Source organism: Aspergillus saccharolyticus (genome assembly GCF_003184585.1).
Source record: "Aspergillus saccharolyticus JOP 1030-1 unplaced genomic scaffold BP01scaffold_14, whole genome shotgun sequence".
NCBI classification, from domain to species: Eukaryota; Fungi; Ascomycota; class Eurotiomycetes; order Eurotiales; family Aspergillaceae; genus Aspergillus; species Aspergillus saccharolyticus.
The window spans coordinates 521,816-548,316 of record NW_020290624.1 but is presented as its reverse complement, the minus strand read 5'-3'; the positions used below and the strand labels follow the sequence as shown (position 1 = coordinate 548,316).

General features: G+C 51.9%; 11 protein-coding genes across 11 annotated transcripts in view; 3 read left to right on the top strand and 8 right to left on the bottom strand.

Annotated features, from left to right (window-relative positions):
- BP01DRAFT_391742 (uncharacterized protein) overlaps window positions 1-111 on the bottom strand; it is a gene marked incomplete at its 3' end in the record, with an annotated part of 2,238 nt that extends 2,127 nt beyond the window's left edge. Inside the window, exon 1 of the mRNA XM_025578101.1 lies at window positions 8-111. Within this exon, the coding sequence (XP_025431579.1) occupies window positions 8-98 (91 nt within the window). The 5' untranslated portion in view covers window positions 99-111. The remainder of the gene's footprint in view (window positions 1-7) is intronic.
- Window positions 112-550: 439 nt separating this feature from the next.
- BP01DRAFT_415822 (ribonuclease H-like protein) lies at window positions 551-1,356 on the top strand (the record flags this gene model as incomplete). The annotated part of the gene is made up of 2 exons (XM_025579167.1): window positions 551-780; window positions 813-1,356. The coding sequence occupies 2 exons, from the start codon at window positions 551-553 to the stop codon at window positions 1,090-1,092; spliced, it is 510 nt and encodes a 169-aa protein (XP_025431578.1). The 3' UTR covers window positions 1,093-1,356.
- A 910-nt stretch (window positions 1,357-2,266) lies between these two features.
- BP01DRAFT_340348 (uncharacterized protein) lies at window positions 2,267-4,156 on the bottom strand (the record flags this gene model as incomplete). The annotated part of the gene is made up of 7 exons (XM_025573400.1): window positions 3,785-4,156; window positions 3,716-3,729; window positions 3,593-3,665; window positions 3,214-3,545; window positions 2,804-3,162; window positions 2,406-2,747; window positions 2,267-2,353 (listed from the first exon to the last, which is right to left on the bottom strand). Exons 1-7 carry the CDS (start codon window positions 3,934-3,936, stop codon window positions 2,267-2,269), a joined length of 1,359 nt encoding a protein of 452 aa, XP_025431577.1. The 5' UTR covers window positions 3,937-4,156.
- Window positions 4,157-6,743: 2,587 nt separating this feature from the next.
- BP01DRAFT_340347 (carboxylesterase/lipase family protein) lies at window positions 6,744-8,333 on the bottom strand (the record flags this gene model as incomplete). Its single annotated transcript, XM_025573399.1, has 1 exon — window positions 6,744-8,333. The coding sequence occupies one exon, from the start codon at window positions 8,331-8,333 to the stop codon at window positions 6,744-6,746; it is 1,590 nt and encodes a 529-aa protein (XP_025431576.1).
- Window positions 8,334-9,585: 1,252 nt separating this feature from the next.
- On the top strand, window positions 9,586-11,550 carry BP01DRAFT_398575 (tannase and feruloyl esterase). The gene has a single exon (XM_025578542.1). It carries the CDS (start codon window positions 9,603-9,605, stop codon window positions 11,370-11,372), a length of 1,770 nt encoding a protein of 589 aa, XP_025431575.1. The 5' UTR covers window positions 9,586-9,602; the 3' UTR covers window positions 11,373-11,550.
- A 282-nt stretch (window positions 11,551-11,832) lies between these two features.
- On the bottom strand, window positions 11,833-12,882 carry BP01DRAFT_415818 (uncharacterized protein). Its single transcript, XM_025579166.1, has 2 exons — window positions 12,608-12,882; window positions 11,833-12,538 (listed from the first exon to the last, which is right to left on the bottom strand). Exons 1-2 carry the CDS (start codon window positions 12,638-12,640, stop codon window positions 11,891-11,893), a joined length of 681 nt encoding a protein of 226 aa, XP_025431574.1. The 5' UTR covers window positions 12,641-12,882; the 3' UTR covers window positions 11,833-11,890.
- Window positions 12,883-13,447: 565 nt separating this feature from the next.
- Window positions 13,448-14,294, bottom strand: BP01DRAFT_373842 (uncharacterized protein; the record flags this gene model as incomplete). Its single annotated transcript, XM_025576803.1, has 3 exons — window positions 13,448-13,579; window positions 13,633-13,858; window positions 13,921-14,294. The coding sequence occupies 3 exons, from the start codon at window positions 14,292-14,294 to the stop codon at window positions 13,448-13,450; spliced, it is 732 nt and encodes a 243-aa protein (XP_025431573.1).
- A 2,122-nt stretch (window positions 14,295-16,416) lies between these two features.
- Window positions 16,417-18,156, top strand: BP01DRAFT_340336 (MFS transporter). The gene is made up of 4 exons (XM_025573398.1): window positions 16,417-16,572; window positions 16,630-16,692; window positions 16,774-16,888; window positions 16,954-18,156. Exons 1-4 carry the CDS (start codon window positions 16,430-16,432, stop codon window positions 18,136-18,138), a joined length of 1,506 nt encoding a protein of 501 aa, XP_025431572.1. The 5' UTR covers window positions 16,417-16,429; the 3' UTR covers window positions 18,139-18,156.
- Window positions 18,157-18,622: 466 nt separating this feature from the next.
- On the bottom strand, window positions 18,623-20,197 carry BP01DRAFT_356637 (fungal specific transcription factor domain-containing protein). Its single transcript, XM_025575002.1, has 3 exons — window positions 20,110-20,197; window positions 19,333-20,045; window positions 18,623-19,261 (listed from the first exon to the last, which is right to left on the bottom strand). The coding sequence occupies exons 1-3, from the start codon at window positions 20,176-20,178 to the stop codon at window positions 18,835-18,837; spliced, it is 1,209 nt and encodes a 402-aa protein (XP_025431571.1). The 5' UTR covers window positions 20,179-20,197; the 3' UTR covers window positions 18,623-18,834.
- A 356-nt stretch (window positions 20,198-20,553) lies between these two features.
- On the bottom strand, window positions 20,554-21,332 carry BP01DRAFT_44310 (Zn(II)2Cys6 transcription factor domain-containing protein). Its single transcript, XM_025579862.1, has 4 exons — window positions 21,178-21,332; window positions 21,005-21,111; window positions 20,744-20,945; window positions 20,554-20,678 (listed from the first exon to the last, which is right to left on the bottom strand). The coding sequence occupies exons 1-4, from the start codon at window positions 21,250-21,252 to the stop codon at window positions 20,661-20,663; spliced, it is 402 nt and encodes a 133-aa protein (XP_025431570.1). The 5' UTR covers window positions 21,253-21,332; the 3' UTR covers window positions 20,554-20,660.
- A 1,466-nt stretch (window positions 21,333-22,798) lies between these two features.
- BP01DRAFT_373840 (glycosyltransferase family 2 protein) lies at window positions 22,799-26,170 on the bottom strand (the record flags this gene model as incomplete). Its single annotated transcript, XM_025576802.1, has 6 exons — window positions 22,799-22,914; window positions 23,325-23,399; window positions 23,926-24,154; window positions 24,212-24,403; window positions 24,461-25,361; window positions 25,422-26,170. The coding sequence occupies 6 exons, from the start codon at window positions 26,168-26,170 to the stop codon at window positions 22,799-22,801; spliced, it is 2,262 nt and encodes a 753-aa protein (XP_025431569.1).
- Between the last annotated feature and the right edge of the window lie 331 nt (window positions 26,171-26,501).

Sequence of the window (26,501 nt, the reverse complement as noted above, 5' to 3'; positions counted from 1 at the left end):
CGCTCACCAGGTGTGGTGGTGCGTAGGAATTGAGTGACTTTCTTCTTTTTGTCACTGAAGAGGAGGTGGAAGAGTGCTTTGTCGAGGAGGGAGGTCATGATTCTTTGAGGTATATTCTGGGTGGAGATGGGATGATGATTGTTGATACTACGTTACTTAAGCATACGCAGTAAATTAACTTAAATAGTTAAGGCATGATGCGGACCAATCAGTAAGTCACGATCCAGGGGTGCTGCCGTCACTCACTGTTTACAGTGGGCCGTGGTCCACTTAATATCACGTGATTAAATAAGTAGGGATAGGTAAGGTAGTTATGTAACTCCTCCTCATCTTCACGACTGTTTCACTTCCCCTTGTATTGCACCTGAGTGGCTCTGTCTCGCTACCTCTTACCTTCATCACATCCATACCCCTGCCACAGGCGAGCTTCCACTCTTGTTTTATATTACAGATAGTGTACCCGTTCCAGCAAACAGACGACCTTCAACTTATTCTCTGGCTCAGCTCGCATCTCGTCAATTAATATCTTTCACTCACCCCCACCACCACCATGGTCTACACTATCGAGATCTACGTTGATGGAGGCTGCAGAGGCAACGGCCAGCCAGGCTCGATCGGGGCCGCCGCAGCAGCGGTGAAGACCCGGGCTGGCACCTTACTTGGCTGGAAAGAGGCCCTACCGTCGTATCCCACACCCACCAACCAACGAGCCGAGATCACAGCCATTATCCTAGGCTTGGAAAAGGCCCGGGAAGATATCATCAACTCCGAACCAATCCCGTGTTGGATGTGACCATCTACTCCGACTCGAGCTATGCCGTCAAGTGCATGAACGAGTGGGTCTACAAGTGGGTCAACAACGGATGGACCAACGCCAAGGGGTCCGAGGTCGCCAATCGCGATGTCATTGAAAGGGCAATGGATCTCGAGGACGAGTTGAAGGACTCAGGCGATGTGCGGTATCAGTGGATTCCGAGAGCGCAAAATCAATTTGCTGACCAGCTTTGTAATGAGTGTATGGATGAGATGGTTGATGATGATGATGATGACGACAGACGATACTATTACTCGTCCTCCGATGACGACTGGTAAAGCATTATCACAGTTCTTTCTGGGTCCGGCATTTCTGGTGCACTCGGGGGTGGTTATGTTGACTCTATTGCATGGGGGAGCGTAAGCCAGGATCCAGGTGCAGTTGCCAGGCGTGGCTGCAGTGTGGCTACAGTGAGGCGGAGGAACCCTCGTTTTATAGCCATAATCTTCATATACAACTTCAGCACAAAATCGCGACAGTTATTCGTCAACAGAATATACCCCTTCTGATTCATCCCCCTGAGAGACCCCAGTATGCTTAAGCGCTGCAACCAGACAGTCGAGAATAGCGTCGAACTCAAGACAAGTTGGAATGGCAGGGGATTGATGATGGAGCAGCACGGCATGCGGGCGAGGGATATACTCAGGGCTATTACACGAGTAATCACCGAAACCAGAAATGGACATTAAGCGCACAAGACTCTGACTGAATGATACCATACTCCGTTCCCTGTTCTAGTCGTAAAGATATGGAAGAACCCTGTGTTCTATGCCACGCATTTCGACTGCCATACTTGGGGTCCGATCTTCCTCACTCAGCCGGTGGTCCCGCATCTGTCTCGCGGAGGTCGCATTGTCTTCATTTCCTCGGCTGGGGGCTCGTGCGGGTGTGGGCGAAGGCACTGGGACATTCGCATGGTTTTACGGTCAACGGTGTCAATTCTGGCCTCATTGCGATGGGTAAGTGTTTCTGGTCGATGTTCGAGATTGAGGATACCCCCCCCTTAGTTGGCCGTATCTTTGCAGCGATGATGCTAGATGGACGGTACCAAAGGTATCCCCTCCTTTTTCCGTGGCAGTTGGGCGCCCCTGTCGCGTGAGGAAGACGATTCAGTGGCCGCCAGAGGAGAACAGGACCTAGCAATCCTTATTTTCATTGGATGCAATCGCTAGTGGGTTGATGAGAAATACAGGCCATGCGATCGAGATGAACACTCCGTAGACCCATCAGCATTGTGGCCAGTCATTCTACAACTGTGTACGCCCCAGCTAAGCCAGACAGCTGCGACACCTTTGGATTGGTCCTGTCATAAGTTGTAGAGCCATTCATTATGCATGTCATCATGACAAGGCTAACACTCAATGCTATCTATCTATGATTCATCCAACGAAACAATATATGAACAAACGGTATATACAGACCATCATTACTCGACCCTCCTTCGTGCTCCTCCTAAATGGCACTGCTGGCACAGGAGAAGCTCGACTTGGAAGCATCGTCGTGGATGGCCTTGCCCGAGACATACAATCCCAACCCGCACTAGCATCAGTTAGTATACTTTTCCATCAGTCGATATGGACCAGACACTCACAATAACGGCACCAATGCAGAAAATGAAGATGTTGAGAATGGTCAGCGCAATCTTGCGCGGAGACGACCACCACTGGCCCCAGTTCATGTGCAACCAGTATACGCCCGACAGTCCGTAGGTGAACCAACTGGCAAACAGGGAACTGATCAGACTGACAATGTTACTGAAGGAGGGAATGCCCTCGGCGATGATCCAGGCAATCACCCAGCAACTGACGCCAATGGCGATCCAGGAGCCCACCGCGACGAAGTCACGCTTGCCCATGCGGTCGGAGTGACGGAAGATGCGCACGTAGATGTATTTCAACCCGACGTGGCCATTGACCACACCCGCGCCGACAATCTAGAAAGATGATGTCAGTACGTCGCACTTCCATTTGACCAGGTCCCAGGCCATACCGTTGGGATCGCAACACCATAAGCGACCTTCTTCAACACCGGACCCGCGGAACCGAGAGCGGGCGAATCGACACCATTGCCCACAAAGTAGTAGATGACAATCGCGGCGGTGATGTAAAGGGCAATCTCGAACCCCTGCAGCAGGCACAACGCCTTGGGAAAATCCTTGGGCTCCTCCATCTCGGCGATCAGACCGAAGAAGGCCACGTGGGCGCAGTAAGCGAACACAATCTGGGTAACACCGTTGAAGGCGTGGTACAAGTTCGTGTCGGTGGTGACACTGATGTTCTGACCACCCTTGTACTGCACACCCACACCAATCATGGTGATCATGACCGCGGTGAAGATACTCAGGAAAGCTACTCCAATCAGCGCGCCATTCCTAGACATTCCCATTTCGGAGGACTCACAAGCACAAGAGATGTAGGTCAAGTTCTTGATCGTTCGGGGCAGCGACAGAACCAGACAGATCACAAAGGCAACCACACTGAACACCATCGAGCAGGTACCGTGGTCGGTGATCGTGTTCATCATCACCGTAAACGTGACAATGTGACTACCCATAATGAAGATCGAGAATAGAATCTGCCCCAGACCAAAGAGCTCACGGCCAAACCGACCCATCAGGATCTCTCCCGCATCGGCCAGGTTGTGGATGGAGGGGTGTCGTTCGCGGAACTGTCCGATGACATAGCCGGTGTAAAGCGCGAGGATACCCAATCCGATGATGAGAATGATGGCGCTGCGTCGGTCAGTAGGGCCCAGGAAGGAAAGGGCGGCTTCACTTACGGCACCAGGCCCAGCGCAGTCAGCGTCGCGGGTAGTGACAAAACACCAAGCGAGACGGACTCTGCGATCATGACTACTCCCATTAGTTCATATCTGAATGCTCTTGCGGGTGATGTCACATACACATTCCGCATTGCCTGCAAGACTGGTCAGCTTCCTTGGTCCACTGCGGAGGGGGCAGATGATACATACCACCACTTCAGCGTCTTGTACTTGACCTCGGCGTGGGCCTCATCTCCAAACGCATCCGGCTCCTTGTCCTCCTTGACAGCCTTCAAGTCCTCGAGATCGTAGGGAGGGAGATCATTCTTCTTGATCTCTTCGCCTTGAGCCGGAGTCGCCATTTTTGCCTGCGGTTTATGGGTCTGTCACGAAAGAGGGATCAAGGAGCAACACGAGCAGCGTGACAACTGTATCACAATCGCGATCGGGCGGAGGGTCGACGGTGGCGCGCTGATAGCTGCACGGCAAAAATTTCTGGCGAGCTGGTGGGGTCGAACAATAAAGCTTCCGCTCCTCCGCTGCAGGTGAAGTCGAGAATGCAAGCTTGAAACTGAGTCCAAGGGACCAACCGGACAGTCTCTGCGATGCACTGTCAACACAATACCACGCAACACAACAACAGAGGAGACGGAGGAGAAGAAGATGAGAGACAGACAGATAAGCAGGCAATCGGGCGTTTCCAGTTTCCCAGTTTCCCGTGGGAAATTCGAACGTGGAGTCGGTGGTGGCTGCCCTGAATCCGAGATCAGCCCTGACTTGCTGCTTGCGGCCAAAGCGGAAGTATTGCGCTGAGCCCTGCTATTGGTGCGTGAAGCTCCACTCCGCCAAGCCCTATAGAGAGCAAAGCTTTTCCTAAGACCAATGGGAGCCGCGCGTGGTTGAAATTAAGTAATGGATTGCCCGCCATCCGAGGATAACCGGCCTCCCGCTGCTCTCTCATTGGCGCGGCCCTGGGCAAGCCCCCTGCGGCTCGTTGGTTTTCCGATCCCGCTTTCCGAAATTTTGTTCATTTTTATCAAAAGCTGCCAGCTGGGTTGAAACTGCCTGACAACGAACCCTTTGACTGTATTCCATGACGAACAATTAGCTGATAAAAATGGCGACCAGAGAAGTGATTTGCTGCTGCTTATCGCCGAACACATTTCTACTGCAAACGACTCCAGGTTTGGGTCCGGTGGACAGCGGTGCCGGCATCCGAACTGCATATGCGGCTCATGCCTCGGTGTTTCAGATGTGGCAACAACTTTTGGTTCACCTTTAAGATTTTTTTTTTTTTTTTTTTTTTTTTTTTTCTGGGCATCTGTTGTGGCTGGCCTTGTCTGTGCTTCTAGACGAGATTGTTGGGCCCAACATCTGGTGCTGACTATGTTAATTCACGCCGACTCTCTACTTTATCCTCCCGCTGATCGAATAGACGGGAACACGAGATGCGTCCAGACTATTCATAGTCAGTCAACCATCCAGTCAACTAATGTCAATTCATCAAACTCAACCACTATTTCATTGAGCTATTAGCTTGGCTCTTGATCGGATGATTGTCGACTTGTGAACCTTAGTAATCCTGCATTGTTTTTATGAAGATGCAATCAGATGTTCTCGAACTACGGGTCTATTGTTTACTTATACGTAGTACAATCAGCTTGAGTTCATAGTTCTTTTCCTGATACGAGACAATGGAGTGTGTAAGAACGAAATACAAATTCGGTAGCCAACATAAGTCGACCAACCGGAAAAAAAAGAACCTAAGGGGTCGGAGCATAGAACTTTATTCTGCCACGCTCTTATAACCTACATTCAGATAGCTTACAATTGAACTCAAACTTGCACAAATTGTCAACGCTCGACGTTACGTCTAAACTAGACTAGACCATGGCTATAAGTTCTTTACATGATACATCAACATATCTTGCATGCCCATCTTGAGAATCTCGTTTATAGCACGCCGGGGCTGTGCTTCTCGACTTGTTAGTATATATATTCCCAATTATGCCAACACCAATCAGCCAACCCCACGATCGAACGCGATCCTCAGAACTACTATCAGACGCGACTCCAAACCTGGTCAGTAATGGAGAGATACTGCACCCGGAAGGATCATTCCCACGGCATTGGGCCCAGCTGGGATATGCAGAATCGGAGATTCGATTTGGGACGTGTAACTCCTGATGGCCGCAGGGCTCGTAGTGGGAAGAATGAGGGGAATGTTTGAACAACATAAGTTAGCTTGAATGAGCGCGATTATCTACTTGCGCCCGTGCCTGTATCACCAATGTGCTGTTCCCTACTCCCCCCTCCATTGGATCGGACCGTAGACCAGCATTTAGGTATCGAAGGAGTTCATAACCAAGATAATCTCGTTCCAAGTGAAGCAAAAAAGACCTGTTCTAGAATCAAAAGGATGCGATATGACCTCACCCTGGTCGTATGCGTGATGTCGTTTATTCCTATATTTATCAACCTTGATATATCTTTTCGAGGTGACTTGCAATGACGACCGCTGTACCGGGCAAAAAATGCCAGGATTTCCGTCTTCCGTATCGTTCTGGCCCCTTTCGAAGAGGAATAATTATAGTTTTCATTAAAAGCAGTCCTGATCTTCCTCGATAGTTCCTGACGGCATTGTAGCTCACCGTACCCATCCCCTCGATTACGGGGGGCCCCCTTGTTGGAGGGCTCTACTACAAGTCCCGTTCGCTTGCCTTGAGCGTTTAACTAGAGGTGCTGCTGTTTTTGAAAAGGTCATGTAGAACTATTTTTTTTTTTTGAAGCTCTGAAATACTAGGTTAAAAAGGGGGGCTACGCATCAGCAGGTCCACAAAAGTTTGGCGACGGTCAAGGTTTTAAGATGGTTTACGGCAGGAGACAGAGGAAAAAATGAGTCAGTGACGAGATGAAACCCAGGTTACTGGTGGAAAATTAATTATCCCGGACTAGTGCTATCGACTAATGAAAATTAACCAGCGTACAATAAATGATCTAGAAGAGAACCAAAAGTCCCCTTGTCGTGGCTGGGAAGAACCGAAGAGAAACTGAAGAAATAAACACAACCGGACACTACCCTCGAGACTCGCTCGGACCCGGTCATGAGAACGAACCGGCAACACACTCCGAGGGAGAATGTCTCGAATAAGTCCATCCATCCCGGACATCAGTAGGCCACGAGAGTGGCAAACCACTCTTTGAACAGCTCGACCTTCTTGCTCCAGGCAATGGGAATCTGGCCCCAGCCATCTCCGACATGCTGCACTTCCTGGGCGGTGCCCACCGCGGGCCACTCCGTCGCTCCCTTCGAGAGGGTGTTGGGGTTGCCGGTCTTGATGAAGCTGGCCCAGTAGTCGTTCATCTTCTTGGCGATGGCGTAGTCCTCCGCGGTCCAGGGCAGGTCGGTGGCATAGAGGTTGTTGAGCACGTAGTTGATCTCCGACTCGTGGTAGGCGCCCGAGGTCTGGCCCGGGGGGGCGTGGTCCCAGAAGTAGTTCCACACCCGGCTGCTCTTGTGCTCATACCACAACTGAGTCCAGAACCAGGTGCCCACCTTGGAGCGGTCGGTGAACATGGAGTTGTAGGCGCCGGCGGCGGTGGTGGAGTCGTTGGCCGGGTACAGCTCCAGGAAGCGGTCGACCCATTCCCCGCTGTAGGTCTCGTTGAGGTCCTGCAGGTACTCGGCGAGCGAGAGCTCGAGGCCATAGGTGGCGCCGTTCTCGTCTTTGTTGTTGCCCGTGATGACGGGGACGTCGTGGGCGAGGCCCTTCTCCAGGATGTTGAGGTAGGTGTCCGGCATGGCGTAGTAATCCAGGACGGCTTCGAACATGATCGTATCCTCGCGGGTCGTGCCCGTGGCCCCGTTGATGAGGGCCTCCATGCTGAGCTCGCGGGCTTCCGCGATGCTGGACACGCCGAGGTTGGACAGATAGGTGTTGCCGTCCTCGAGGGCGTCTTCCAGCGTCGTGTAGGCCTCGGCGAGACTGGTGCAGAGGGGGTCGTGCGGGTCGCGCACGCCGCTCTCAATGATGGCCCCGACAATCAGACCCTTGGTGAGGTCGCTGTACAGGATATGCTGGGTCGCCGCCGAGCCCGCCGACTGACCCTGGACGGTGATGTGGTTGGGATCACCGCCAAAGGCCTCGATGTTGGCATGGATCCACTTCAAGGCGGCAAACTGATCCAGCATGCCCCAGTTGCCCGAGCTGTTGGACCCGGTCACTGCCTCGAACTCCGCGGAGAGTTCCGAGTGCGCGAGCCAGCCAAAGGGCCCCGTCCGGTAGTTGTAGTTGACGAAGACAATCCCCTGATCGGCCATGCCGCCGCCGTCGAAGAGCGGATCCGCCGCCGTTGACTCGGCGGGATAACTCCACATCACGACGGGGAGCTTCGCGTCGGCGGAGCTGGCGGGACTCCAGATGTTGAGGTTCAGGCAGTCCTCGTCGATGGTGTAGTCGTTGTTTCCGGTGGTGGCCGAGGGGCAGACGTTGCCCCAGTTGCGCGCGTCGAGGGTTCCGTTCCATGCGCTGGCGGGCTGCGGTGCCTTCCACCGGTTGGACCCCCCGGTAGTGGCGGCAAAGGGAATGCCCTTCCATACGGTGATGTCCTTCCAGTTGGTCAGGTTCCCCGTGTTGCTACTGTTGAAGGCGGGATACCCCTGGACCGCGCCATATTTGGTCTCGACCACCGTCTCGTAAAGGGCGGCGGTGGAAACCGAGGCTAAGCCGCACAAGATGGGCAGAGTGTTTCGAAGCATGTTGGCAGAGATGGCAAAATCCAGAAAGCCAACGAAGGAAGAAGAAGAAGAAGAAGGAGGAGAAGAAGAATGATTTTGCTCTGGGAGGTGAGATCAGGGTGCGCTGGGATCTTGTTCTTATAGAATCCCCAAGGACTGGGTTTACAGATCTCTTCTACCTGAAACCTTGATTGACGTATGCAGATGCAGACCACCCGCGAGAATAGGCTGGCTATCCACGGAGCAGGCCGATAAGAGTGGTGCAAGCTTTTTCCTGGACCTGTCAGTCTTCCTCACGGATCTCCGCCGGTCCTGCAGGATCGGAAATTAACCTTAGATGAGGCCTAGGGTGCAAGTGCCTGCCCAGATAATGAGCTTATGTGGTGCCGCGTATACCGATCCGTAGAAGATATTCGGGATATCCGACCAGTACTGAGGGAGTATAGTATACTCTATGTTCTGGCGAATGGTTTCTTCTCTCAACCGAGTAGGGTCGATCTGCTCCGTCCTCCGACCTCCGACCTTTCGATCTACTACGTAGTATGTCTCTAGTTAGTGGGTCCGTTAGTTAAGATCCGTTATTCCGTACGGAAGTATTATCCCTGAAAAGCTTTAGCACCAGCTACTTACTAGTAACAGAGTACTTGCGGGCTGTCATGCTCCGACCGACTCAGGAATTTTTTTTGCTACCCATGACTGAAGGAGACGGAACTATTCAGAATCCCTGAGTCAGTCTGGAACCCTGAGTCAATTAGCACTCATGTCATGTCATGTCATGTCATTTCATGGGGAGGGGAAGAGGAGATCCGACGGACTGCAAGACCAGCCACGTGATCTCCGAGTCTGTTGCAGTACGGAGTTACCCTAAGTCTGAGTCAGTCTAAGTAAGTCTAACTAAGACTAAGTCTAAAACTAAGACTAAGTCTAAGTCTAAGTCTAAGTCTCAAGTCTGTCGCACTAAATCCTGTACCAGGCGCGGCTGTGATCACGGCGTACGCAAAGTCCAATTAATTAAAGTTGCCCGTTCCTTGCGCACTGCACCAACAAGTTTAGGATCTGCAGTGTTCCAGCCCTAATCCACCTGCGACTACGTGCGTCACGACATACGCGTTCACACCCTATCGGATCAGGATGTCGGTAAATTCCCAATTTCTAGTTCGAAGCCTACCTTCTTCTCTGAATAATTGAACAGTTGAATAATCGAATAAATGAATAAATGAATACATAAAAGCCAGAGAGTTTGGCAGTGTCAGTCACCACCCACTGCCTCTTCCCCCATTCTCCTTCATCATGATTCCCACTAATATGCGGACTCTGTTCACCTTCGCAGCGGCATTGGGAACGGCCCATGCCGCTGGCCTGGGGGATATCTGCACCGATGCCTATATCAAGGCCGCACTCCCCGCAGACGGCACCTTTGAAGGCATTTCCATGATCCCCAGCTCCGTGGCAACCACCAGCCACACCAATGTGTCCATCAGCAGCTCCAACTTTTTCCCCGCGGCCACCATCAGTTACTGCGGAGTCACCTTCAACTACACCCACGTCGGCCGAGATGACCGCGTGGCCCTGACCTACTGGCTGCCGGCCCCGGCCGATTTCCAGAACCGCTTTCTCACCACGGGAGGGGAGGCCTACGAGATCAACGAGGGATCCGGAACCTCCGGGTCTCTACCCGGCGGTGTCATGTACGGCGCGGTCTCTGGACTGACCGACGGGGGCTTCAACGGACAGTCCTTCGACGACGTCTTCCTCCTTGCCAACGGCACCGTGGACTGGCAGAACACCTTCATGTTCGGCTACCAGGGCATCCACGAGATGATGGCCATTGGTCGGGAACTGACCCGCAACGTGTATAACACAGGGGACGACAAGGTCTACACCTACTACCAATCCTGCTCCGAGGGGGGCCGCGAGGGCTGGTCGCAGGCCCAGCGCTACGGGTTCGACTACGACGGCATCATCGTGGGCGCACCGGCTTTCCGCTTCGCCCACCAGCAGATCAACCACCTGGTGCCCAACGTGGTCGAACAAACCATGAACTACTACCCTCCGCCGTGCGAGTTGGAGCTGATCGTCAATGCCACCATCGCCGCCTGCGACTCGCTGGATGGACGCGCCGATGGAGTCATTGCCCGCTCGGATCTGTGTAAGCTGCACTTTGACTATACCTCGCTGATCGGAGCCCCCTATTACTGCGCCGCCAGCTCGGGCGGCGGCGGTCTGGGTCTCGGGTTCAGCAAGCGTCAGTCGATGGGCACGACCCCGGCGCAGAACGGCACCGTCACGGCGGAGGCGGTCCAGCTGGTAGAGACCCTCCTCGCCGGTCTGAAAGACAGCCAGGGCCGCCAGGCATACCTGTACTTCCAGCCCGGTGCGGACTTTGACGATGCAGAAACCACCTATGACTCGACGACCGACTCCTGGGGTCTCAGCATCGACGGCAACGGGGGCGAGTTCGTCGCCAAATTCCTGAATCTGCAGGAGGCGAGCTCCATCACCTCCCTCGACAATGTCACCTATGATACCATCCGCGACTGGATGCAGATGGGCTGGACCATGTACGAAGACACCCTGATGACCCACAACCCCGACCTCAGCGTCCTGCAGCAGTCCGGCGGCAAGGTCCTGCACTTCCACGGCGAGCAAGACCCCAGTGTGCCCACCGCCTCCTCGGTGCATTACTACGAGGCGGTCCGCAAGATCATGTTCCCCAACAAGTCGCTCCACGCCGGGGCCGCCGCCCTGGGCGAGTTTTATCGCTTGTATCTGGTCCCCGGCATGGCGCACTGTGGGACGAACAGCGAACAGCCTAATGGGCCCTTCCCCCAGACGAATCTGGCCGTCATGATCGACTGGGTGGAGAACGGGGTGGTGCCGGTGACGCTGAACGCGACCGTCCTCCAGGGCGACAACGAGGGGGAGCACCAGGAGATTTGTGCCTGGCCGCTGCGCCCGCTCTGGTCGAACAATGGAACCACCATGGAGTGTGTCTTTGATCAGGCCTCGTATGATACCTGGATCTACGACTTCGACGCGTATAAGCTTCCTCTCTACTAAGCGTCTGAACCTGCCTTGCTCTCGGGGCGGCTGCAGATATGTGCCGTGACTTCATAAGTAGCATAAATGGAGAATCATCTCTCTAGAATATGGATAAAGAGTGTCAGATGGCTCTACGAAATTTGCTGCAAAAGAGGCCAGCTTTGTTTCAAACTCTGAAAGCAAAAATCAAATGCAGAACCATTTTTCGCAACTAGTTAGTCTTTAGTCTTAGAATATTATCCTCTCGGGTCGCTTGATAACTGAATGAAGAAACTGCGCGCTTTAGGAGAGTCCAGAAAATGCTGCCTCTGCCCATTGTCGATGTGCCAGGCTTAGGTCGTGGCTTCTGAATGGAGGGGCTAGCAACATTTCATTCCCCACCGATAACCGGAGATAGTTACGATTTGGTCGGACCCTGAAGTTGAACACAATCCGCTAGATTTCCGGTAGTCTATCATATGCTTCTGTGCACAATATCCCGACAAGAATGAACTATGAATTTGTAGCCGTATGACGAAAACACTACCAAACTAGAACTAAACAGGATTTCCTCTCATATCTACTGGCATCTCTTTCCCCGAGCCTAGACGTTTCGTAACGCGTCGATCAATGGGACCACAATTGGCCTCATGAATCCGACCAAAGTTGTGACTGTACCATTCCACTGCAGTTTGATCTGGGCAATGATCAAGAGCATCATTGTCAACCTCTAGGTACCCTGTCATCATAGATACCCAGGACCTCAGTAACTCGCCCCACGCAGAGAAGCCTTTTTCCGTTTCTTCATCGATTGCAGCCTTAACAAAGCTTTCCAGAAGCGTTTGTTCCAGAGGGTAGCACAAATTGCCGTAAATTTCAAATCGCTTTCTCGGCGCTCCATCTTTTGCTTCAGTCAAGGGGCGGGGGAAATCGTCCTGGAAAGAGTGCGCAAACATGTTGGGAAACAAATACACTTGCAGGCCTTTTTCTGTTGGTTCGCCATTTGGATAATCAAACACTGCACAAGACCGATCCAAGCGTTCATAGCCCGCATTTATCTCCTCCAGCACTTGCTGTGGGTTCGGATGAATCTCCATGAATTCAGGAGGAGGTACGCGATTCGGAACACTTTGTTTGAATCCTGCGCTCTCGAGCCGTTTAATAGCAGCGGTATAGTCGTTGTCTTGCACCACAATCATAGGAGCCTATAGAGAATGGAATTATTGGTATCGGTATGGTTGAATTAACGGTGTGCTAATAGAAGAAAATATTACCGCGACGGCGATAGGGACACCTAGATACCACATTGCGAGCGCTCCCCAAGGTACTATATTGAAAGGTTGAAGGGTCTCGCTAAGTCTTAAGGAGAGCCTATCAGGCTCAGTCTGCCTCGAGCGCCTAAAAATAGTCGTGATGGGAACTGTGATGAAAAGAATTCTTAGTGATTTGCCTCGAGTGGTTCTGAAGATTCTCGCAGAGCATAAAAATAGTATCTTCACAAGGAGGTAAGGAAAATAGAAAGCTTCAAAATGCTCTTTGCGTACTTAGGATATTTAAGAGGTAGTGAGTCAACCCGCGGTCCACTATCAGTATCGCCTGTTCTTATCTCGGGTCAATATAACGCCATTCCGAGACTAATATGGCTGAATCCTCCAAGGAAATTGAAAGCGCCAAGACATTCAACTGCATCTCGGCCGTAAGTGGCACTTTCCCTGAATCTAATTCTAATGTATCACTCAGGTAACGATGGACACATTCTCTGTGATCACCTAATGACAAGGCTGCACAACTTAACGAGACGAGAGTAGCAATGCTTATTTCTACTCTAAACATAGACATCACACAACATGGCTAATCCTTTTTACGCATACTGTGGTATTTCGATCAGAATACACCCCGAATTCCGTTTTGAAGGCTGGCCTTGGTGCCACGTGCAACCTACACTCGGGAAAGCAGAGTAGTCTCGTTATCATACATTACAAAAGCCGCTTGTCCACTATTGGGCAGGTCCAGGTGGCATTCCAGCTTTAGAAGCCTCGACTGGGTTTACCACCGAACAAGGAGGTTTCGCCCAGAGTCCGGCCACACGCATCACCAAGCCAATACCGCGTCAGTCATTGCACAGTATCGGTATTCTTTTGTGTGAAATCGTACAGCCTGGAAGCACGGATGTTGAGAAAATTTCCGTCAAAATCAGCCTCCAGTACGCGACAATGGCGAGGGCCCATAAGAGACATGACTAGCATCTACCATAAAAATGTTAGTAGATCATTTGATAATATCGATGGGGGGTCCTAACTGGGGCAATTGTATGCTGGCGCAGCGAGCTAGTCTTCAGGCGAGTAGCCATGATGTCGGTAATAGTTATAATTTCTCCGCGCAGTAGTCGATCATCCCCAATCGCTTCGCTTTCCAACATAACTTTGAAGTGTGGATAGTTTCCCGCTGGATAGTCGGTTACTGACACAGCATACCAGTTGAACCCTATACAGTCCAGAAGTTGTCCAAATTTGTAATCTCCAATCCTGTCATGAAGAAGTCAGGAGGCTGACCCATAAACACAAGGCAGCTTTGAGAGACAACGTACTCTCGGTATATACCAGACAGCGGAGGGCTATGAGGGTACTCCAGCGATGCATATTCCCAGCACTCATGAAAGTGGCGAGTAAGAAAGATCTCCATATCGCGAGTATCCCACATGATGTGATCTGGATCAGGCTTAAATTTCAGCAATTTCTCCTCCTTTTCTTTTTGTGGTAGAGGCAGTTCTCTTTTGTATGGTCTAAAAAAGAGCGGATAGTGTTGAGTATCCCCTTCAAGGGATAAGGGAAGGTGACGGATACTGGCCGCCTTCAGGTCGTGGGCTTCAACATGATGATTCGGAGTTGCCTTGATCATTTTCTCAATTTTAGCCAACGTGCGACGACGAGCAACCCGCTCCTGCACTAGAGCCTCATCCATCTTACAATGAAGAGAAATGATGGAGAGTAATGACCCTCTGGAAATCAACAACGAAAGAGAATATAGAACTAACGGGTTCGATTTAAAAGGATGAGTTTGGCGCTTGCTGTATTAAAGCTTAACGTGCGGCCCTCATTCCATGACTCGTCCTAGCAGGGCCAGCTGACTTGGCGTTTCCACTGCACATTTTAATAAAAGAGAAAAGCACTTAGAAACCGCTACCTTCCCTGTTGACTTAATGTACAGGGTCTCTATCGCGAACAACCATGGCACCAAAAAACCCCCTAAGTACGGATCTGCCCTCAGACGAAGATAAATGGAAGGTATGGACAGCACAATACAACGTCTCCGGTTTGACTATCCATGATGCCACTCTTACCTCTGCATCCACAATCAGCGAGAAGCAATACCTCTTGCTTCAAGTTCTGTGGATATCCGGGACTGGTCGAGATCTAAGCCCAAAGCAATTCGACCTAGATAAATGGACACAGGAAGCAGATAAATGGACACAGGAAGCAGATAAGCTTCTTGCAACATCCCAATCCTGGAACAACTACCGAAAAAGTTTCTTGAGGGGCCCTATCCTTGAAGGGACATTTGCCTTGGCCAAAATGTACCAGTCTTCAAAAAGGAACACTGTGCATTCAGACCAAAAGCTACGTTATGCTCACCAGATGCGCAACTTATTAGAGTAGGTGTGGTTTTAATCGAACGGAGCGCCAAGCTGAACGTGCGGCGTTTTCGCCATTGGTCAACGGACTCAAGAGAGATAGATGACAAGGAAGAATTAACCATTACGTCGAATCCGAGCAGGAAGAGACTACTCATAATAAGCAAGGCTTAATCCAAACAGATTAAGACTGGACGTCTTCTCTGACATAGGCGCGATTAAGATAGATAATCACCTTCCCTAAGTTCCAAAGACGCGCTTTCAGTGATTGACCGGGGTATAGGAGGAAAAGGTTTCTCGGCTATTTCTTCTCCTGAAGTTCAGTAACGGACGGAACCAAGCAAAGTCGTCAAGTGCAACCGCTGTAAAAGCAAGAGTCGTAGGAAGGACAGTAAATATCTCAGCGTTTTCTAAGAGAGAAGCCTCACCCAGAGTATCATCTGTAGCGTGCAAGGTACAAGAGAGAGCAGCAAGGCATACTCCAGGTCAGACAACGCATCGGCGACTCCCAAAAGTCTAAGGCAATATTAACAACTCTCCTTGAGCTTGCTATTTGTGCCAACCGAGGAGAGAAGATCATCATCACATCCATCGAGCGCAACTGGCAGAGAGTTCAGCTATACTTAAATCATTACTCAAGAGGGGCGTCGGCTGTTATCTAGCACTGTGCTTGTCGAGAACGAAAGAATGTTTTTATCTGCTTTCGTCATTGCCTTGTCATCTTGAGTTTTGATTGTGTCCTCCTCATCTGTACTTTCACCAGCAGGGGTTTTATCAAAATCCTTGTCTGTTTTCTGTGGTTGCAGATCAGCTATGCCGCTTTTTCAGGGAGCCGCTGGTTCAGTGTCGCGCCGGTTCGGTGTCTGATTACAATAGTCTAGAATAAAAGTTTCTGTTTATATAGATACCAGGGTTGCCGGAAAGTCACATGATCAAAGTACTTACCAAGCAAGTTTGAGTTCCATGTCACCCGAAAAAGCAGCATAGCTGATCTGCAACCACAAGAAAACCGCAGTGCAACCACTGTAACTTACTCCTTCGGCCCGCTTGCGGCAAGCTACTCGTGCCAATCTGCAATAACTCCCACCGCTGCTTGAGGCCCTGACCGCCTAGTATACCGCTTTCTTAACCTTACTCCTTCGGCCCGCTATGTATTTCTTAGTCTTGAAACCACTCCTTTACGCTCAATAGCGGGAACTTGGAGATCGACCCCTGGTTTTATAACCCAGGTTGGCTGTGGATGCGGGAAATTACCGGGTCAGATCACCAACTCCGACCGATGCATACAGTAACCCCAGGGGTAATAAAAAACTAAATATAAACTAATGCCTCCGGCTTCTGCAATAATTTGAACAGGACTTGAAGAAATCAGGGATCTCAGTATTTCTTTTGAGAAATCCCACTGCACGGGGCGCAGGAAATTTTTCTTCGTATCACCTACATTATTGTGTATTGTGTACCCGCCATGAGCAGCAAAACGCCATCCGTCGACCTGTCGTTCGACGAAGCCAAAACCCCGAAGCCGATTGCTCCTGGCCAAGACAGATTATCAGACTTGGCGAATGGACTCGTGGGTTGGGACAGCTTGGACGATCCTCAAAATCCTCAGTACGCTAATCGCCAGATGCTCAGTTAGTGATTAGCCATCTAACAACAATCTTCTAGGAACTTCAAGAGCAGCCGCAAATGGTTCTTATTGGGCCTCGTCAGCTTCATCACATTTCTCAGGTATCTCTTTCCATCATCTCCAACCCAATAACTATTGTCACCCCCCCCCCACCAGCTATCTGACACCGCCTGCTTGCTCAGTCCGCTGGCATCCTCGATCCCCGCTCCCGGAATTGGATACACGGACAAGACCTTCGGGGTCACCTCTTCGATCCTGAGCTCCCTGGCAGTTAGTATCTTTGTGCTAGGCTTCGCGGTAGGTCGTATCCCCATGCATCCGCGTTCGAGAAAAAAACCCAGCGCTGACCCAAGCGGCCACAGATCGGTCCTCTGATTCTCTCTCCGCTGAGTGAGATTTTCGGACGCCAGCCGGTCTTAAACTGCTCCAACTTTTTCTTCACCATCTGGCAGATTGGATGCGCGCTAGCCCCAAATATGGCCGCCCTCATTGTATTCCGACTGCTCGCCGGGATCGGCGGTTCGGCCTGCTTGACGGTGGGTGGTGGGATCATCTCCGACCTTTTCCCCCTGCACCAGCGCGGCAAAGCCAACGCGATATTCACCCTCGGTCCGCTCTTTGGCCCCGTCATCGGGCCCATTATCGGTGGGTTCATCGCGCAGCGCGCCTCGTGGCGATGGGTCTATTGGGTCTTGCTCGTCGCATGCGGGGTCATCAGCAGCATCAACCTGGTGACCGGCCAGGAAACCAACCCGGTGGTGTTACTGCGTCGGAAGACCCAACGCCTGCAGACGGAGCTCCAGCGTCCGGAGCTCCGCTCCGTCTACGAGCTCCCCACGGGCGGACCCGCTGCGAGCCCGAGGGCGCTCATGGTGCAGAGCGTCACCCGCCCGGTGCGCATGCTGGCCGGGTCGCCCATCCTCCTCCTCCTCGCCCTGTACATGTCCTTCGTCTTCGGACTGTTGTACCTGCTCTTCACCACCCTCACCACCCTCTACGTCGACACCTACGGCTGGCCGGTCGACCTCTGCGGACTGGCCTACCTGGGCATCGGGCTGGGCTTCGGCCTCGGCATCACCCTCGTTGCCAAGACCTCCGACCGCAACGTCATGCGCCTGAAGAAGGCCAACGGCGACGTCTTCGAGCCCGAGATGCGCCTCGCCACTTGCCTCTACTTTGCCCTCTTCATCCCCATCAGCTTCTTCTGGTACGGCTGGACCGCCGACAAGCAGGTCCACTGGGTGGTCCCCATCATCGGCCTGCTGCCCTTTGGGTTTGGCATGATGGGCATCTTTGCCCCCATTCAGACCTATTTCATCGACGTCTCCGGCCAGTATGCTGCCTCCGCAGTCGCCGGGCTGACCGCCTTGCGTTGTCTGTTTGGCGCCTTCTTGCCGCTGGCCGGTCCCGCCATGTATGAGGCGCTGGGGCTGGGCTGGGGGAACTCCTTGCTGGGCTTTTTGGCGCTGGGGTTGACCCCGGTCCCGGCGTTGATTTATCGTTATGGGGGAGCGTTGCGGAGAAAGCATCCCATTCGACTTGGGTAGAGTTGGTGGTGAAGAGGGGGGGGGGGGGGGGGGGGAAGCAAGCATGCATGCTACTTTTCATTCATGTTGAATAATACGAGGGCGAATAAATTAGTAATTAGAGATCATGTCACATAATATAGTGCAACAAAAACCTGAGTCTGTCATTCTGTGTTTCAGGACTCTTCATTGATGTATCTATAGATCGATTCCAAACGTCGAATGGTACTATAGCTTGTTGGATGATTGTACAATATGACTAACCCAATCAAGCTCAATTATGGACATAACGAAATTTACGCCAAGTGAACGTGCGTAACTTTCAGTGGGGCTGGTAATTCTCGGGTCACAAGAAGACCTCCGGCCGATCCGTTTTAGCCGCCGGAGGGGCCGTGCTCTTCTTCCGGTACCTTAGATTTAATTGGAACATCCAAACTATAGTAGTAACCTCGACTATTGAGGTTTTCGAGATCGGTTCGATGCCAAGGAGGGGCTCGCAGTATTCTGGTCTCGATTCAGGAAGTTTGTTCCCTAAAATCTTTCAGTTTCAAGTTCTGTTTCCATAATCAATGGCCGTGGCCGGAGGTGAGGGTGAAACAATCACCCGAGAGAAAAAGGGTCGGACCTCCCTTACCCTCACTTTGCTTCGTTTAGTCTTTGTTACCAAGTTGGTTTGATAAGGAAGTGGAGTATTATTTGGAAGGACGTCCCCATCTATTATGCAGAACTCTGTTGGAAGAACCAATCAAAAATATTCGAAGCTACCTCCACTGAGGGGAAGGATTCCGTGTCAACCTCCAGGTCGCCAGGGACCATGGGAATCATTCCCGCATCACCAAGGGCAACGTCTGGCACCGAAACAGGCAACGTGGCCGCCGGGGTTTGGATGGAGGGAGGGGAGCAAGGAGCAGCATGTGCACCACCACGCTCGCTGATCGCGGACATGGCAATGTCCACAAACACATCGGCCAGCGCGACCAGACCATTTCCAGTGGGCGAGATGCCGACAAAGGGCGATTGGTGCACCGACTTGGCGAATAGCCGCAGATAGCCCACATTGGACCGAGCTTCGGGGGAAGATGGGTTGTCGATCGTGTAGACGAACAACACGAATGCAGCGATGAGGACATGGAAAGCGATTGACCTAGACTCGATCAGTCGGTTCTTGTGGAAAGAAAAAAGACGGCGGGGTGGAGGCCCGTTGGGCTCCCGTACCACGATGTCATCCAATGCATAATCAGGGCCCCGTTCCCGTACTTGAGCAAGTCAAGCGTTGCTCGTGACGACGAAAGACAAAGCCTGGCACCCAGCTCGGCCTTCTTCAGGAAGTTCTGTTTGAGGGCTTTCTCGAGCTCCGGCTCCAGGGAGATCCCTAAGGAGGCTCGATGCAAGCAGATGACGGTGTAATAGTAGTTCATGTGCAAGTTTAGCACGGGATCGATACGATCATTGCTATGACTCTTATAGTAGTTCAGAGTGAGTCTTTCGGGAAGCGCGGCTTTCCAGGCATCTAACAGACGGTGTAGCTCATCCGTCCAGTGCAATCGCTGGTTGGCTGGCTTCGTACGGTATCGCGCGGAAAAGAGCCACTTGCATAACTTGCTCTGTATCAACGCCAATTCGGCCATCCAGCGCAGGAATGACGCTTCCGGCAGCCCCCTATGGCTTCCTGGACCACTGGCGGCCCCGGTTGAGGGCAGGTCAATGCCGATTTCATCATCGTCTATCATGGGAGGTTGCCCGAATCGGATACTGGTCCCTTTATCCAAGATATATGCAATCCAAAAGGTATTCTGTCGCGCGGTTGCTACTTCGGTGGGCTGGGTATCATCCCGACGGTGGAAGCCTCTTGCTTGTGCAAGTCTTACCGCAATGGAGAGCAGCATCGAAGAGGTCTTGAAGGACAACATCGAGTTATACAGACTGGCCTAAAGGGAGATTTGTCAACTGAGGTTGGATGACCACGATCTACCTGTCGCCTGGAGCGCTCACCATCCCAATGATCGCTTGGATGCCCAGCATGTCTCCTTCCGAGAACATCAGATCTGGCAGAACGCTCATGGCATTATTCAAATAGTTCCAGGTGGCACTTGTCGGATCCTGCATCAAGAGGGGCGATCGCTGCACAGCGGTATAGCCAAAGCACAAAATGACATTGAAGGCGGCATACCATGAGGCGGATGAAGGGGGATCATCAGAGTACTGTCGTTCAAGGTACGCATCCACGACAGGCCGTTGGAAATAAGGAAGCCAGAGGCTCATGGTCTCAAAGTAGGCTGTCCCGGGCAGAATCTACCATCAATATCGGAGAATCAAACTGTCTGGGATGAGAATTTCGTCATTCACTCACTCACCAGTGACGTAGACCACCGCCAGATTCTTTGGTGGAGGCTCTTGCCGGGGCCGTGATTTCATTGAGCCTGGCACATCAGCGGATAAAAAGGGGGTCGAGTGAAAGAATTGAAATAGCGCCATCAATCTCTCCCTCTTGGGGGACTCAACGCGAGCGGAAATCCATTCAAGCCCCGCCGGGGAGAAGATTGTTAGGCCTGAGCTCGAGCCTGCACCCGCAACAACAAGTCAGACCAAGATGCTTGATTTCAATAGTCGGTCATCAATAAAATACCCACGGACCTATGAAATGAGTCTCGCCATCATCGTCGAATAGTCTGAGAGAGCTCATTCCGTCCAAGCTCGCTTGCTCCTTGATTGTATTCGCTAGTGATTGCGCTCTTGATTGTGTCTCCACGTCTAGGGGGTGGTTACCGAGCACCGATTCTATACGTGCGATTCGCGCTTCCATCGAGGTGAGATGGTTAGATCTACCTCTTGTGTCTTGAGCATGACTGTTGTCTGGAATTTCACAAGGTGGGACATGCTCACTGACCTTGTAGATATCCTGTGCCTGGCTTTATTGGTTGCTGGAAGGCACTCGCAGTCACGCTCTCTACAAGACAAGCAGGGGTGTTTATCACCACCGCGTTCGCACTTGATCTACACCCAGGATTAGCAGTGGAGACGACCGTTGAAGAAATCCTTTAAATACAAGGGTAATTATACCTTGAGTCGCCGACACCGCTCGCAGGCGCCCCCCGGTCTGGCCGAAGAGCCACCAAGTGACACCGAGTTGTCCATTATGGTGTGGGGATGGGTGTTCCTATTACGGAACAATAGCTCTCGGATTCCAAGAATCGAGCACAATGAGGGATGAGATCTTTGTTGGATTAGGCCATAAGTTGTTCTGTATATTTAATTGTGTTTGGTAGTAGGACCCATGGAGTGGGGAGTAGAATTTCTCATGTGGCGAGGCGCGGGGTCAGGTCCCGTCCCTTTCTTACCGCGTCAGTGACCGCCCTATGACGAAGTACGATAAGATGGCTGCTTTCCCTGTGGATCCAATGGTAAACGAACTCCCAGAGACTGACTGCTCGGGTGGTTGATATATACGTGATGACCTACTCGTCAGTGTCTGATACTCTTGACAGAAGAAGTTATCCCTTTTATGACAGTCACGTGGGAGACATTCAATTCAGCTGTTTGACTGGCGGAATTCCGTCTTTGCAGACTGGCCGCCTTTAACCCCCTGCGCTATATTGTCTGCTTCTCCTGCAGCATCCCAGACAGCGTTTATGGCAATGCTTGTATAATCCACAAACTCCCTCGCGGCTCCCATATGCATATTTGTGACAATAGGACTCCGGTGGATGCATGCTAGAGTTTGTTCTTGAATTTGTTGAAATATCCTTCCAGATTCTTTCCACTGCCTGCCAATGTTGTGGTCTGTGAAAGAATCAACCCTATTTGCAGCTTGCGAATAAAATGCGATGTTATAGATAACTCTCATGCTACCCTGATGAATCTTCTCCACAGTCATCCGTCGACACATGTCGGCATCGGCCATCCGAAAGCCCTGTGTTATTTTATTCTTCCCGGCTAATCTCCCCACAGACCAAGCAAAGCAGGGTTCCATTACACACTTGGAACCGTACGACCCACTCCGATGTAATTCGAAGATAAACTCTCGGCCTCGGCTCTAGACTGCGCGCGAGACCGAAGCGGAGAACCATTCCTTATTTGAATTTAAAAGTGGTCAGTGGTCACCAAAACCGAAATGAAGCAAACCCGGTAATTACCGAGTTTGTTTGTATGAACCAGACGATGGAGACTGGATTATTCTTAATGTACGCGGAGGAGATTTCACATCGGTCGAGATCAGGGTCGGTTGAGTTACTTAGGTATTTGATACATAGCCAGAGCGGGAATCTTTGAGTCGGACGCCAAAGCCCACCTTTATTATTGCGTGTCACGTTGGCTCGCTGCTTCTAGCCCAGGTGAGAGAAGCCCTTGATTCTGATTCATAGTTATCCGAATGCTCAGGCCATTAAGATTGCCCAAGTCATGTATCTTATATAAGGATAGTTGACTATCAATATATAATATCTATCTAACACCTTCATATGACTCAGGGATAGCTCATGGAAAACGCGTTTTTGATTCCTTAGAATCTCACTTAGATTCACCGGAGCAATTATCGCTACGTCGACATATAACAAACCCTAATCTGGGACTTCTTTTACTGATGCATGAGCAGATAAGCTTGCGAGGATAGGTCTTGACCTAGAGTTACTTCTTCTACTATAAAGCTCACTTCCAGCCTATCTTACCTTCCATCCTTCCTACTTTACCCTTTGACCTTGGGGTATGGGGAATTGAAAGCTCCTGCAAGGCCACGCAAGGGGAAATCATCCTCTTCAGTGATCCACATCCCGAGATAACCACCGGAACTCGATATATTAACTGTGAATATATAATATATAGAGTTAACTCGGCTAAGATTTCAGGGTTGACATTAAGAATAAAGGAAAGAATCGACTCCAAATTATACTCTATGTACTATACTTGTAGATCTACATAGGTAGAGGGATTCTGTAGACAAAAAGGGCTCAGCTAATGATTGGCTTTGCTTGGGTTGTCAGCTGCTTCCACCAGCGCGGAGAGTTGTATATGATTTGGCCAGGGAGGTACAGCTGTATACACGATCTGCAATGAATTCAGAACGAATGCAGCTCGAGTACGGAGTACGGAGACTGAGCAAAACACTCCGGCCTTCTGTGTTGCTATCGGGCTATTCGGAGGTGCAGGTTCAACCAGTCGGCGGCAAAAAGAGCTTCCTCTCCGCTCGAACAAATTATGGATTGAATGAACACTCCACCTCGGCCTGAGAACATACACCCCATCAGACCCCGACTCGACGCTCGTGCCTAGCATAGAATCAACCCTTTCTGCCATCATTTTCCTAAAGCTATTACTCAGCGCAGCTTCAACCCACATGTCGGACCCTCGGGTTCGGAGGTTCAAGTTGAACCCCCGAAATACGCCGAAGAATCCGCCGAAGGTTGAACCCCCGGCGCCGGCGCCGAATGCCCGACTCGACCCGCAGTGCAGTGGGAAGATTCCCCCCCCCCCCTTCCCCGGCAAATCGCCGAGAGGTTGAACCGCGAACTCTCCCCGAATGACCCGGCGTGAACCCCCGGCGGTATGTCGCCGCTTGTCTCATGCATGAGTACGAGGTAGGTAGAAAAGAGTAATGGGGATAAGTAGGGAAATGGGCAGTTGCCGGTCGGTCCCGTCTAACCACTCTGCCAAGAATAACCTCCGCAAGGGGCTTTTTGGCCGTAATGACCGAATGGCGCCGGCGGTGTTGAACCCTCGGTATAATCTCCGATATACCCTTTCATAGGCGAGGGAAATTGGCCTTCGGCGTTGGAATCTACAGGGCATGCACGTCCCCAGGGGTTCAACCAGCACTGCTTGCCCGGCTGCGCACCCCGACCGTGCGCACAGTCATGCTGCGACCAAGCCCTCCCCCACCCCCCTGCTGATGCCGTTGGATCTCCTCCAGCTTCAGCACAATTCCAACCGCCTTGTGATCCTCGATCAGCTTTGGTCGACGCTGCGCAAAATATTTGGCATACTTGATGAGAGACCAATAGCAGCTGATCACGTTGATCACGGCGATGAGCATCTTGTAAGGCATCTGAGTCGATCTGGTCAGAGAGAGAGAGAGTCGGAAGAGCCGAGGGAGTGAACTTACATAGTATCCCACGATGACTTTCCAGCTCACACGTTCCTGCTTCAATCGGAGGTGAACCTCATTGAAGATGACCGCGTTCAGCAGATACAGGCCCAAGGTTGCCACCAGAAGCCCGATGCAGAAAGCCGGGCGCACAATCATGGAGATTGGCAGAATAAAGGGCGCAAGAATGCTCAGGACGGTTTCATATACCTGTCAATCAGTCCGTCAGTCGAATGGAGTCCGCTGGAAAAATGAGCAGCAACGTACCTCTTGCAGGACGAAGATCTTCGCGCCCATCTCCCACCGGCCCAGCTTCCACGAGCCGAAGACGTAGGCCAGATTGTATCGCATGCCGTTGACAATGAAGAAATTCCAGCGCTGGAATCGCTGTTTGAAGACGGTCATCTCTCCGAAGCCGCCCCGGCTCTGCTCCTTGTCGACCCAGAGGAAGGCCGGGGGGGCAGCGGTTTCCACAAAGATCATGCTGCACATCTTAATCCGCCCACCCAGCCGTCGGCAGCTGTTGCCCAGAAACCAGTCTTCACTGATGGAGAAGCCTGGGTGATCTTGGAGCGTATCCTTGAGAAACGCCCGCTCCCACAGAGAGATCGCCCCGTGAGGAAAGGTGGCGCTGCCAATGCGACCGGCAAAGGTGCGCTGTAGCCCAGCCAGTTTGTACTCCAAGTCTTGGGCTTGTTGGCAGTATGTCCCCTTCGACGACTCCGAACCTGTCACCTTGATAGTATAGCCCACGCAGCGTACCTCATCAGTCAGGCGCGAGATGGCAACAGGGAAATTCGCCGGAAGGACGCAGTCATCGTCGGTGAGGAGAACATAGCGAAAGACCTTGGCCGCATAACAACCGACAAACAGGGCGATGATTTTGGAGCCGACCGGACACCATATATGATTGACGCCATAGCGTCGGCAAATCTCCTCGGTGTTGTCCAACGGATTTGTCGAATCGCCGTTCGCGATGACATAGACATGCGATGCGGGAAAGATCTTCAGGGCGGCCTCGAGGGTTTTCGCGATGACTGGTGCGGAGCGGTAGCAGGGGATCAGGAGGGCGGTATCCGGGGCGGCCGGATTGATGTTGCGATTTTGGTAATACTCGGGGTCGGGAAGGTCCTTCTCAAAGAGGGTCAAGAGTGGTGCGAAGGAGTAGCTGTGGAAAGGTCAGTCATGGTGTAAGTAATCAACAGCATTCGGGCAGCGCTCGACTTACAAGATCACCAGGCTGATGACGATGGCCCATCCACCTTGGAAAACGAACTTGTTGCGCATCACCCAGTACAGCCAGTAGATGGCGCCTCCCCATAGAGGTTGACCCACGAGCACCAAATAGACAAATAGGAGCAGCAGTGTATATGCTCCATACTCAATCAAGATTCGAACCCAATATCGCCGTTGGTGTTTGATCTGGACGAGGTTGGCTTTGTCATACAGGGTCCCCCGACTACTGTCGCGAGCTCTTTCGACCGCGGGGTTCAGAGTTTGGCGCAAGGGGAAAGGGGCGAGCACGGTGAATCGATTGAGAATAGTGCTGCTGTCCAGCGACCGTCGGGTCCAGCGCGCTTTGGGTGGTGGGGTGGGGAGCTGACTTGGTAGCTCGTCGATGGTAGGACCATCGCCCTCGAGCTCAGCATGAGGGACCGCATGGGGGCCCTGGGAGGTCTCTACCACCACGCAATCCTCATACAACGGATAGATCTCGTCGCTTCTTCCATGGCTATTGCTCAAAGGTCGACCCTCCGCGCGAGAGGGCGTATCAGTTTCAGCTGGCGACGGCCAACTGGGGGTGGTCTGTCTTCGTTTGCGCACGCAGACCTCATCGGAAGGAATGCCACTTCGAAGTTGGCGGGGGAGGTCGTGTGGTGATCTTTGCGACCAGGCATCGCTGGAGGTGGCTGCGGCCAGGAGCGTCTCGGGCACGAATATTTCCTCATCGACCGGCAGCTCGCTAGGCGGAGGCATAGTAGTGTCCAATGTCGAACCACGGCGGACAACGATGCCATCTATGAGCACCGTGCGAGGTTAGCGTTTCGAGCACGTAAGATCATGTGTGAGCTGCAAACTCACCCGGCCACAAGCATGAAGACAGACACGAAAATTGTGCAAGGAGGGAAGCGTGGAGGTTAATAAACACGGCCGCGGCCTCTGTCGAACCGTTACACCGACGCCAGAGTGGGATTGTGGTTGACAATGTACAATTGGGATAGGAATTTCATACTGATTCGGGTTGACATTTGCCCTCGGGCAATGGGATTCATGGGGAAAAGTCAGCCGCGAAGGATATGCGCGATGA

What these genes read in the sequence shown, in the direction of transcription:
- BP01DRAFT_356637 (XM_025575002.1), bottom strand. Translation starts at nt 20,178, where the DNA reads ATGAGCGTTCTGCCAGATCTGATGTTCTCGGAAGGAGACATGCTGGGC. An exon ending in TCCAAGCGATCATTGGGATG is followed by an intron (nt 20,046 to 20,109) that starts GTGAGCGCTCCA and finishes ATCTCCCTTTAG; the next exon opens with GCCAGTCTGTATAACTCGAT. An exon ending in ATGCATTGGATGACATCGTG is followed by an intron (nt 19,262 to 19,332) that starts GTACGGGAGCCC and finishes GATCGAGTCTAG; the next exon opens with GTCAATCGCTTTCCATGTCC.
- BP01DRAFT_340336 (XM_025573398.1), top strand. Translation starts at nt 16,430, where the DNA reads ATGAGCAGCAAAACGCCATCCGTCGACCTGTCGTTCGACGAAGCCAAA. An exon ending in AGCTTCATCACATTTCTCAG is followed by an intron (nt 16,693 to 16,773) that starts GTATCTCTTTCC and finishes CTGCTTGCTCAG; the next exon opens with TCCGCTGGCATCCTCGATCC. An exon ending in TCTTTGTGCTAGGCTTCGCG is followed by an intron (nt 16,889 to 16,953) that starts GTAGGTCGTATC and finishes AAGCGGCCACAG; the next exon opens with ATCGGTCCTCTGATTCTCTC.
- BP01DRAFT_44310 (XM_025579862.1), bottom strand. Translation starts at nt 21,252, where the DNA reads ATGGACAACTCGGTGTCACTTGGTGGCTCTTCGGCCAGACCGGGGGGC. An exon ending in AGCGGTGTCGGCGACTCAAG is followed by an intron (nt 21,112 to 21,177) that starts GTATAATTACCC and finishes TCCTGGGTGTAG; the next exon opens with ATCAAGTGCGAACGCGGTGG. An exon ending in AGGCACAGGATATCTACAAG is followed by an intron (nt 20,946 to 21,004) that starts GTCAGTGAGCAT and finishes TCAAGACACAAG; the next exon opens with AGGTAGATCTAACCATCTCA.
- BP01DRAFT_415818 (XM_025579166.1), bottom strand. Translation starts at nt 12,640, where the DNA reads ATGTGGTATCTAGGTGTCCCTATCGCCGTCGCG. An exon ending in GTGTCCCTATCGCCGTCGCG is followed by an intron (nt 12,539 to 12,607) that starts GTAATATTTTCT and finishes CATTCTCTATAG; the next exon opens with GCTCCTATGATTGTGGTGCA.
- BP01DRAFT_398575 (XM_025578542.1), top strand. Translation starts at nt 9,603, where the DNA reads ATGATTCCCACTAATATGCGGACTCTGTTCACCTTCGCAGCGGCATTG.